Source organism: Nematolebias whitei, chromosome 8 (assembly GCF_014905685.2).
Source record: "Nematolebias whitei isolate Nwh7 chromosome 8, NemWhi1, whole genome shotgun sequence".
Lineage (NCBI taxonomy): Eukaryota > Metazoa > Chordata > Actinopteri > Cyprinodontiformes > Rivulidae > Nematolebias > Nematolebias whitei.
In genome coordinates this window covers 28769734-28781225 of record NC_056505.1, presented here as the reverse complement: position 1 = coordinate 28781225, position 11492 = coordinate 28769734, and the positions used below count along the sequence as shown (strand labels likewise).

At 39.6% G+C, this 11492-nt stretch overlaps 1 protein-coding gene across 1 annotated transcript; it reads right to left on the bottom strand.

Annotated features, from left to right (window-relative positions):
• Positions 1-324: 324 nt before the first annotated feature.
• Positions 325-11206, bottom strand: rnf34a (ring finger protein 34a). The gene is made up of 7 exons (XM_037681161.1): positions 11198-11206; positions 9724-9942; positions 4792-5232; positions 4289-4351; positions 2625-2826; positions 1414-1443; positions 325-617 (listed from the first exon to the last, which is right to left on the bottom strand). The coding sequence occupies exons 1-7, from the start codon at positions 11201-11203 to the stop codon at positions 430-432; spliced, it is 1149 nt and encodes a 382-aa protein (XP_037537089.1). The 5' UTR covers positions 11204-11206; the 3' UTR covers positions 325-429.
• Positions 11207-11492: the final 286 nt, after the last annotated feature.

Sequence of the window (11492 nt, the reverse complement as noted above, 5' to 3'; positions counted from 1 at the left end):
CCTTTTCCCTGTTCTGAGGTTGTGTATGAAGTTAGTGGATGTTACTAATTAGATCACTTGCATAAGCTGTAGAGGTGCTCCTAATGACACCCAGCTGAACTGAGTACCAGCTACGATTTATACGCAGAAACGAGGATAATGTGTTAAATCAGACTGTCCACACAATCTTTAGTTTGTGTAAAGAAAAGAACGGACAGAAAGAAAAGAACGGACAGAAAGAAGAGAATACTCGAAGTAATGCACAGTCCTAATCAGCTCACTGATGAAATCAGACATTTAAAAAATTATATTTTACTGTGCAAATAATATTACATTTCAGGGAATACAAACGTTCACAAGTTGTTGTTGTTTTTTTAGAAATTCAAAGTTTGTGAGCTGCATTATTGAGTTTAAGGTACAGTCGCAGCCTGGAGCAGGTGCAGCGGTGTGTTAGGACTTAAAGACGTGCACGGCCCTCACGACGTACTGCCTGCAGATCGGACACTCGTTCATCCTCTTGCCACATTTGGTGCAGGTGACCATGTGACCGCACTCCAGGAGGACGCAGTCGATCACGGCGTCCATGCAGATCCTGCAGAGGTTGTCGTCCTGAATCGTCAGCGGACAGTTCTCGCCGTCTGCAAAACAAAAGACAGAGGGAGGTAAAGAGAGATGTACAAGTTCCACCTTTTACTCAACAGTTAAATAAAACGCCTCATCGAATACGCTGCACTTTATCTGCATAGGGTCATGCTCACAATCTCATCCCAGATGTCACTATGCCTGAGAAAGCTGTGCATCCACATGCTTTCTATGACAACCACATTTATATTCATCGGTGGGAGCATGCTGCTTAGAGTATGATGACCTTTACACAATCAGCACACGAGCACATGATAACAGGGAGCCTGATCTTACAGTAGTGCATTAAAGTAAAACATCTACAACTGTACTGCAGCTTTAAATAAAATACCTTTTTTTTTCAGCAGAATCAATAAAACAATACGAAGCCATCTCTGTAAGTATCATTTAACATACACAGGGATCTGATGAAGCTCGATGAAAACAGGTATACAATGAAGGCAGATGTGATGATGGTGCAATTCTTTTTAAATTTGATGGGGAATAAAGGACGCAGCTATGTAGTCAAGGATTTTATCAGCCTTACCTCTGACGGCACCATTGCAGATAGGAGGGGGGAAGGCCATCACTTTATTGTGGGAGGAGTAAAGCAAGCATGAGAGACATCATCCTCATGCCAAATGAGAAGCTCATTTGAAACAAGCTTTTTAGTAAATATTGCAAATTACTTTTATTACCTATAGTATAATATTGTTAGAAGCAAGAGAGAAATTTGGGTTTCTATGGTTAAAAACAGGATGTGGTGCCCTATACTAGCATCTGTGGCTGTGCAGAAGCAACAAGACAGCTTACCTGTGGTTACAGTCCTGCTCACATTTTCCACTGCAAGAAAGAGAAAGTCAACTCACAACAGCACCTTACAGTGCATCTACTGCTTTACTTTTTTTAAATACCATATTTTACGCCTTACAAGTCGCACTTTTTTTGCATAATTTACATGCCCTGTGACTTATAGGCTGAAGCAACATTTTTATGGATTTTTTCCCCATATTTATAAACCAATTTTTGGCTGAGATATGACCATTTTCATTCACTCTGACTGAAAAAGAAAATTAAGCGGTACCACTTTCAGCCACTTGATGGGAGCATGTATGGCATGCCGTTGTATCATGTAATAGGTAAAAGTGTCTATAATGACAAATTCAAAAAAGTTCAGGACAAAAACAACTGGACTTTTATTTATTATACTTTATACTTTTTTGTTTTATTCTTGAACTTTTTTTAAATTACCATGTCCTGGATGACTGAGCATCTTCACCAGCTATTAATGACACACTCGGCCTGCCACGGTCTTCCCACCTTGGTTCTGCTCGCTGCTTGGACCGACCGTCAAACCAGCTGCACCGCCCTGGCAAAATGCAGCTAATTGGACCATTAAAGTGCATTTATTAAGTAAAAGTTCAACTGAGACACACCTTTGTTATAATTTCAAGCAAACAAATAATTGTTTAGGTGTTTTTCTTGTGAAATTTCCAAGAAACGAGCCACGTTCCTCCTCCTTTCTTCCTCCATCTGCACGCTTCCGGGAGCACCAAGGCAGCGAAACTATTTTTGAAATGCAGCTGATTTGACCATTAAAGTGCATTTATTAAGCAAACGTTACACTGACACACATTTGCTATAATTTCGAGCAAACAAATAACTGTTTTTAAGTGTTAATGTTGTTAAATTCTTGTTAAAGTCCTCCCGTGCACGCTCCCGCGGCCACTGTTTGGCAGCCCATCGATTTTTGACGCAACACTAGCCCATATTTCTGGGTTCGGCCCACATTTCTGGGTTCGGCCCACATTTCTGGGTTGTCAGCGGTGACGCCTAACAAACACGACGCATAATAGATGCAACGTATATGGCGAAGCAAAAATATTTATGGATTTTTCCACTTTATTAGACAAATACGGACTGATGCGACTTATAGGGCAGAGTGTCGTGTACGGCGGAAAATACGGTAATGATCAAGGGCATTTTTGCAGCAATTTGTGTTTTCTTGCAGTGTTAATACTCACATGATTTCCTGTTCTCCTCGGTCTCTCTGTACAGCCTGCTGACTCGCTCCACCAGCTCCCACTTCTCACAGCACCCCGAATAGTTGACAAAATTCCTGGCCAGGATTTCCTTCAGCTGCCGGACGGTGAGGCCTTCAATGTCCCTCAGACTGGAGATGTCAGAGAGGGAGCCTCTGGCCCGGCGGCGCATTTGAGGACTTGCCTAGAAAGAGAATAGAGATAAATTATGCTTTTTCTACACAAACATATTTTTCTATTTGCCTTTCATAATCCAATTTTCTTGTGATTTTGGCTGAGATATGACATATTAGTAATGATGCAGCTTTATGCAGTTACGTTAATAGTGTGAATGTTTATGAAACGTTTACACTTGTGACTCATTTTTCTTCTGTATATTTTTCAGCATTTTTCTCTTTCCACAATTTTTGTGCTATTTCAACAAATCATATCAAAATGTTCAGCTTTTTCAAGACAATCCTGCTATGACTTTTGGTGTTGGTGTAACTTTAGCTTTTTGAAATATTTAGCCTTTTCTGCCATTTTTTTCCTTGTAGAAAATGAATTGAGCTCATTTTACATCCTTCAGATCTTTAGATCTGTTTACAATCTTGTACTGCTCCTTTCACATTTTGTTCTGCTTCAGCTTCTTTCAGCTTCCTTGTGCAAATTTAAACTTTTTTTCAGCTACTTTCAGCTGTTTTGTGCTCCAATTCTGCTTCAATTCTTTCTGCTAACTACAATATTTTTGAGCTTCTTCTAACTTCTTTCTGCTAATTTCAGCTTGTTATGCCCCTATCAGCTTGTTCTGCTATTTCAGCTATTATTTAGCTGTTCTTATGCTAATTTTAGCCTTTTCAGTTAATTTCACATTTTTTGCACTCATTTCAACTTTTTTCAACCTAATTCAGCAAAAATGTGCACTCTCTGTTTATTTCTGGTAATTTAAGCTTCTTTCTGCTTTTTTAGATACTATTCAGCTGTTATTTGCTAAATTCAGTTGTTTTTTTCACATAATATTCACTTTTTAGTGCTCATTTCTCCTTCTTTCAGTCTAACTGGGAAAACATATATTATTTCTGCTTTCTTCTGCGAATTTAAGCTCGTTCTAGTTTTTCAGCTACCTTTGTTAGCATTTTTCAGCTAATTTAAGCCGTTTTCAGATCAATTCTAGTTATTTTTGGTAATTTCTGCTACTTTTAGCCTAATTAACTCCTTTCTGCTAATTTTAGCTAGTTTCAGCTTTTTCTGCAATTTCAGCTACTTTTTAGCTGTTCTGTGCTAAATTTAGTTTTATTCAACTAATTCCACTTTTTAAAGCTCATTTCAGCTCCTTCCACTTCCTCCTGGTATTCAGTTATCTTTTGCTAATTTCAGCTTTTTTAACGAATTTCCTAATTTTTGTGATAATGTCTGCTTATTTAAATCTAATTTAGCGAAGGTTCTTTCTGATTTCTTCTGCTAACTTAGGTTTGTTCTTCAATTTCAGCATGTTTTTAGCTGTTTTCAGCTGTTTTGTTGAGCAAGTTCTTCAGCAATAAGCATTCACACTGCATTTTTGCAGGAAATGTAATTTCTCTAGTTTATATTAAGTGCTGAAATGTGTTCAATCATCAAAAAAAGACCTTCATAAAGATTAAGAAGAAATGTAAGAAAACACAAAACACCTCTGGAGTTCGTTCACTGGAGTCCAAATTGAGGAGAGACTCTGATGTGACGAGGCCTACATCCTGCATGACGACAACAGGAAACACACACAAGGGTGAGTAAAGAATGCGCTGCAGATTAGGATTACACATGCATTAACACATCCATTGCTTTGCTGTGAACAACAATGCCTTGTACCTTCCATTCATGGAGCATCTTACAGTTCCAAACACAGGTATTTATAGTAGGCTTGGCCAATTGAAACTAATCTTTCTTTCGACTGCCAGTGGGAGCTCCTTTTGTTCAGGTTTACATTTTCTGCAGATTTACAATGGTAGCAATAGCTGGATGAACGGATGAACACTTTCAGTTTTCTGTGTGGTGGTTGATTTGGAGAACGGTATAAACAAGATCAACCATGTGATGGCAAGAAACCAAGAACGTGGCTTTGCTAGTTTTGTGAGTCAGTAAACGAATCTAGCTGATATTGGAGGTTCTCTGATGTTTCAAAGTTCCTCCTTACCTGGTTGGTGTCGGAGCTGTCGCTCCTGCTGAGCGATTCCTCCTCAGGAGGAGGGGAGGCGTCATAAACAGACAGCTCTGTGGCAGACTGTGTGGTGGAAGGTGTAGGTGTGAACATGGAGCGCGGGAAGAGGCTGGTTGTGTCAGGGTCACACTCCTCCTCTTCCTCCTCTTCTTCTTCTTCTTCTTCCTCCTCCTCCTCCTCCTCGGTGCTCTGGTGGCGGAGCACCAACTCTACCAGGTCTTCCTTCTCCCTGCAGGTATCCGTGTTGATGCTGTGCAGCAACAAGTACTGGCGCAGGTCCTTCACTCGCAGGCGCATGAGCCGCGGTCGCTGAAAGGCCGTGGCCTTCAGCAAATGGCAAGTGGCGCAGGTGCGCAGATTCTCCTGAAGCACGCTGCACACCGAGCAGAAGCCCTTCTTACAGTCAGAACAAACATACTGCAAGAAAACAAAAACAAAATGGAGCCATTAGCCCACGACGCGCTGTTATGTAATCTTACACACGTGCCATACTCGCTGACGTGTTGACTAACTTGATCAGACCTTTTCCTGCATTTGTCAAATCACACAGCTGTTCTTCGTCACGAGACACGCTGACAGGAGCTACTTTCTTTTAAATGACAAACATTTAAAATGCAAGGCGGGGATTCGACTGGCATGCTGAGCACGTGCAGCAGAGGGCTCGGGCAGAATGAGAGCCTGTAATCCATACATGAACATGAGCATTACATATTACAGCACCAGTATGCAGGCCCATCCGTATACTCGTTTTACCTGAAAGACCCAAAATAACTGTTTGACATAAAATAATGAGTTTAAAGGCTTCTATATCTTTAGTGTTTTATTTAAACATCATAGATTTATTAGTGACACTCGCATGCAAATAAGGCTAGAACAGAGACGCAACATGCAGCAGTACAAGAGCAATTATAAGAAATCAATTTAGCCCAACTAGTAAAAATAATGAGGTTTAAATAAAGACATCAACATCAAGTCTTATTAATTAACCTTTATTTAACCAGGAAAATACCATATATGATCTCTTTTGCAAGGGAGGCCTGGGTCTGAAGGCAGACTAACATGCATGTTTATAGTCTGTGGGAGGAAACCAGAGTACCCGGAGAAAACCCACGTAAGCACGAGAAGAACATGCAAATTCCACACAGAAAGACCCCAGGTCCAACCGGGGACTGAACTCAGGACCTTCTTGTTGTGAGGCAACAGTGATAACCACTGAGCCGCCGTGTCATCCAAGGTGTAACGGACTGTAAATTATTTAAAATTAATTTCCAAATTGTGCAGATTGTTTATAGATGTTTGTTTTGATTAACTGTGTTGGTTTTTCATAAATATTTTGTTTTGATTTCATGGTATTTGTAGTTTTCAATGAGTTTTTTTTTTTGTACCTCACGGGATGCCATTGTCAATAAGGGCCAGCCTTATAAAAGCTGGCAGCAATCAGTGCACTAATGGATGAAAAACCACTGTCAGCAGGACTCAAATGTTTGTGTGAAGGAAACAAAGACAAATCTATGCTTTGCATTCCCCCAGTGAAAGAAGTGAGGTACGTTTTGTTTATTTATTTGTATTATGAGCCCATGTTTTGTATCTAAATGTTTGTATACGCTTTAGTTTTCACGGTGATCATAGTGATCCTGACAAAAGAGAAAATAAAGAACCTGAAAATCACCCCTCGAGACTGGGCTGAATATTGTTCAAGACCGGGGGGGCTGCTCCACAGGGTATTAATTTCCAATTCTGAAAACAAAAATAATCGCACAGCATCCAACTGTGTTTGTTTCAGTGCAACTAAAGCATCATGAGACTTGTTTCTATACATTTTATTTGTCATGCTGCACCTCGCTACAAAATAAATTCTTTTCAAATAGACATTTGTACGCCACATACAGAAATACTTTGATGTTACAGCCTGTGGCAGGTACTAAAAGGGGACCGGATACCTTCTGGGACTGGTGCAGTCACCCTCCTGCCCTCTGGGAGGCGCTACAGGAGCCTCCGGACTAAAACCACCAGGTACCGGAACAGCTTCTTCCCCACAGCTGTCACACTCCTGAACTCTGCCTCCTGACATCTGAATAACAACAACGGTCTGTATTCTCATACACACAACAACAACACATGGACTTTCATCCGTTAGCCCACTACTGTACAAACTGTACACATAATCTACTATCTACTGTTCATAAGTACTCACATACTTATATTTTTTTCTTTTATATAGTTTATACCCCTTCATATTATAACCTGTTCATAGTCTGTACACTTACAAACTGTATATATTTATACCTATAGCATATTCAAAGCAACTTACTGTATATTGTACTATATATTTCTAACAATTAATTTTTCTTGCTAAGCCCTTCTGGATAGATGCAAACTGCATTTCGTTGCTTTGTACCTGTGACATGTGCAATGACAATAAAGTTGAATTCTATTATAGGAGCTGTTCACATATTAACACCTTTTAAAATACAGAAGGTAATGCTGGTTTTCAAAAGATCAAGGTTCTCCTTATTTGTTAGTCTCCACACAGGGACAGAACATTGTGGTGGGGGTCATTTTGAATAACAAGCTAGACCATAAACACTGATGCTACTTGATGGGGTAGAGCTCCATCATCTTCTTGAAAAGGCTAAGGTCTTTTGATGTCTGTGATGAGACGTTGCACATATTTTATCACATTCTGGTGGCCAGTTTTCCATTTTTATGCTCCTAAATGCCAACTTGATGATTAATGGGAGTAGGCCTGTCACAACAACACATTTTGCTGGGCAATTAATTGTCTCAGAAATTATTGCGATAAACGATAACATTGTTTGAAATTTGATAATTGTCAAATTTAAGAAGAAATGTTGGTTTATTTTTGCATGTAGTACATTTTTAACCACTGGATGGCAGTATAGGACAGTCTGAACCGAAGGATGGAAACTGAGGGAGTGAGCAGCGCATCTAAGAAAAATGGGAGAGAGGCCCCTTGACGTGACATGGGTTGTCTCTCGTTCCTGTTTTTTGGTTCTCAGAATGGTGCATGTTCTGTGTGGTTTGAGCTCATTAGCATAGCACTTGTCACACAAAGCTTTTAATAAAAAAATCTGTAAACAAGTTCTCAGCTTCTTTTTGCAGAGAAAAACAACTTTTTACACGAAGGCACGGGTTTCAACTGTGAATTTGAGCTTCGACAAGGTCCCCCCCCCCCCAGAGATCGGCCTGTTAGCTTAGCTTCTCAGTTTAGCTGCTTTTAACGATCCAAAAACGCGATTTTGGATGTTTAAAATGAATTTTAACGAGAAAAGAGAAGGGGAGGGGCCAGTGAAGAGCACCGGAGTTGAGCTTTTTGTCATCCAGTGTCTTCAGTAGAAAGAGAGAGACAAGAAGAAACGATAAAGCCGATAAATGAAAATGAGGTAGATAATTATCATTTATTGTGCGATTAATCGATTTATTGTTTATTGCGACAGGCCTAGACAAGAGGCTGGACTCATTCAGAACTGTGGAAAGGGACACATTGAATAAACTAGTAGCTACATATAATGTATAATAGTAGACATGTTCTCCTCGGCTCAGCAGAGGAGCAGCAGTGGCAGAACCAGAAGGCTCCTCTCGTTACAGAAGTGAGGCTCACAAGGTCCTTTGACCACACTTTGAATTCCTTATCTTTGTCTTTTTATGGTTATGATTTTGACAAATATTTGTTTTTCTTAGTCAAGCTGATTGATACTTGAATTTGAATTATTTTATAAAGAAATCATGCTTGTACAGCTTGTACATTTGTTGGTACTATACAGCACATTACAACAATGCTTCCATTCTCTTATGAAGTAATTCAGGTAAAAACAATAGTCTAATGTACATCTACGTGCCTGTTGGTATGTGATAAAACAAAAAATGTGAAATTGTTTATTTTACAAAAATGTGCTTAAATAGTTTGTACAGATTTGTTGGTGCCCTTAAAGACTAAACCTTTGCATTATAGTCATGTTTCAAGCTAATTTATTTTACTTTAGTGTCATGTGCCTTTAAGCTTCTAATCAGCCAATCAGCTTATTTAAAAAGAAGAAATGGGCCATATTGTTGTGCACACAACACTGAACTTGAAGCAGAGAAAGCAAAGACGAGAGCTGTCTGAAGTAGTCAGAAAGATTTCCATGGTAAATATAAACGCTACAAGACCATCTCCAGCAGCTACATGTTCCTCTGACCACAGCTGCTAATATTATGACCAAACTTAAATTTTGTGGTGAGTGGTCTACCTGGATGACTGAGCATGCATCAGGACATTGTTCAGTATAGCATAATGTTCATGGGACAACCTCCCAGGATGTGGACACACGAGGAAATGCAACCCCAGGTTGATCAGATGGAGAGTGCAGATGATAGAAAATGATACAAGGAGACTGTAAAAAATCATTCAAACTGAACTCCAAGGTCAAAGTACGTCACTTTATGGGCTCCACCGAAAAAGATCTAGGACAGCTCAAACACCCCCACAAAAACTGGAATTCACCGAAACTTATGCGGACAAGCCCCAAAGTTTCTGGGACTGTTGGGAGTATTTTGTCCAGTCACATCAGCTGTGGGTGTGTTAATATTACGGAGGGATACCATCAAATTTCAATTCAGTTCAGTTTATTTATATTGCGCCATGTCACAACAGAAATCATCTCAGGGCACTGAACAGACACATTCATATATAAAAATAATAAAACACTATTTATCTGAGGAGCAGACTGCTTTGAGTTTAACTCCATCACAGAACTCTCATCTTGAGCATGAAGGCGACAGTGGAAAGGAAAAACTCCCTCATGAGGAAGAAACCTTTAGCAGAACCATGCTCAGAATTTATCCACATTTGTATGCAAATATGTATTTATGTAGTGCTGCCATCAGACAGTTCATCTAGACACCTACCTTCCTCCTGAAGACTGAGAAGGCCTGGCCACAGGTCTTGCACACCGGGTTGGGACTCCCTGAGCTGGAGGGCGGGTATGTGGAGTACCCCGCACTGGGGGCGAATCTGAAGGGTCCAGCCCCGGCTCCGAACCCTGGCTGCTGGCCTCTGACGGCCCCAGTACCCATGACTTCATTCAGCAGACCACAGCATGAAGCCCACACGGATGAGGCTCCTGCCTGAGATGAAGTCAACCACAAAAACAACATTTGTATGTATGTATGTTTTATTTATTCATTTCATTTCATCCAAACAACAAATATAATACAATTTAAAGAAAAGAAAAAAGATATACAATCACAGAAATAAAAAAATGAAAGGCAGCAGAAGAAGAATGAATTCTTATATCTGCCCCTTGTCCCCAAAATATATTCCAAACAAAATTACTATACAAAAGCAAGATGAATTAATAAAAAAATAAAAAATAATTAAATAAAAACTTTGCTAAAATATAAGATCAACTGTAAACAATTTTATGAACTCACATTATACTTAATATTTAAAAAAATATATATATTTTTATCATCTTCTTGAATATGTACATAGTTTTGGCATTTTTAATATCAACCTCCAGATCATTCCACAATCTAATACCCTGAGATCTAGTGGATCGCATCTTCAGACTGGTGCGACACCACGGCTTCACAAACATCTCCATCCCCTTAAGATAATAATTACTTTCTCTTTTAACAAATTTCCCTTGAATGTTAGTAGGTAGTATGTTTTTGTTGGCCCCATACATAAACAGTAAGATATTGTAATCAACCAAGTCATAAAATTTTAATATCTTTAGCTGATGAAACAATATATTTGACGGATGGTTATAATCTTTTCTGGTAATAATTCTTATGGCTCTATTTTGTAAAATAAAAATTGGATTTGTAATTGTTTTACATGCTTTACCCCAGACTTCAATACAGTAAATTAAATGTGGAACAATAATGGCATTATACAATAGAAACATTGCTTTATCATTGAATAACTCTCTAACTTTGTACATTACTGCAATCGATTTAGCTATTTTAGTTCTTAAGGTTTTTACGTGTGATCTCCATGTTAGTTTTTCATCAATGATGACACCCAGAAATTTCACCTCATTGACTCTATTAATTTCAATTCCATCGACTCTAAATATAACACGAGTATCAAGCACTTTCTTTGTGACAAAGTAATAATAATTAAAGCGTGGACTTGAGCTTGTAACCACCTCTGCCATAAGCAACACAGAAAACCTAAAGCTGAATTATCAACTAAACGGTGAAATGCAACAACACAAACTAAAACCACCTAAATAACGTGAAGCTGCAAACGTTAGCTGTTGTCAGATGACCGTTAGCTGACACCGGTGTAGCTTGTAGCTACTGTTAGCTCGCTGCTGCTAGCGACTGCCTTAACGAACAACGTCTTGAATCTTGGTTGTTGTTTTTAACGCACCTTCATTGCAGCTCCGGCGTGGCTCCTGGCGAAGAGACGGCAGGCGGTGAAATCATGGCAAAGTGTAGCCTTACTATTTTTATCTGAATAAACCAGCGCTGTTCGCGTCTTGCTGTGAGGAGACCAACAATGGTGTTTCTGGTTACTACAGCTGCTGCTGCGCCTGGATGCTGCGTGATGCAGGGGAGCATTACTGCCCCCTACCGGTACCAGCGCTCCACACAGGCTGAAGTTTGATTTGTTGTCGGTGTCATTCATTACGTGATGCAGGGGAGCATTGCTGCCCCCTACCGGT

Coding starts and splice junctions, on each gene's coding strand:
- rnf34a (XM_037681161.1), bottom strand. Junction 5,233..9,723: donor TCTCAGTCTTCAGGAGGAAG/GTAGGTGTCTAG, acceptor GTTTTCTTGCAG/TATGTTTGTTCTGACTGTAA. Junction 618..1,413: donor GAGCAGGACTGTAACCACAG/GTAAGCTGTCTT, acceptor TTTGTTTTGCAG/ACGGCGAGAACTGTCCGCTG.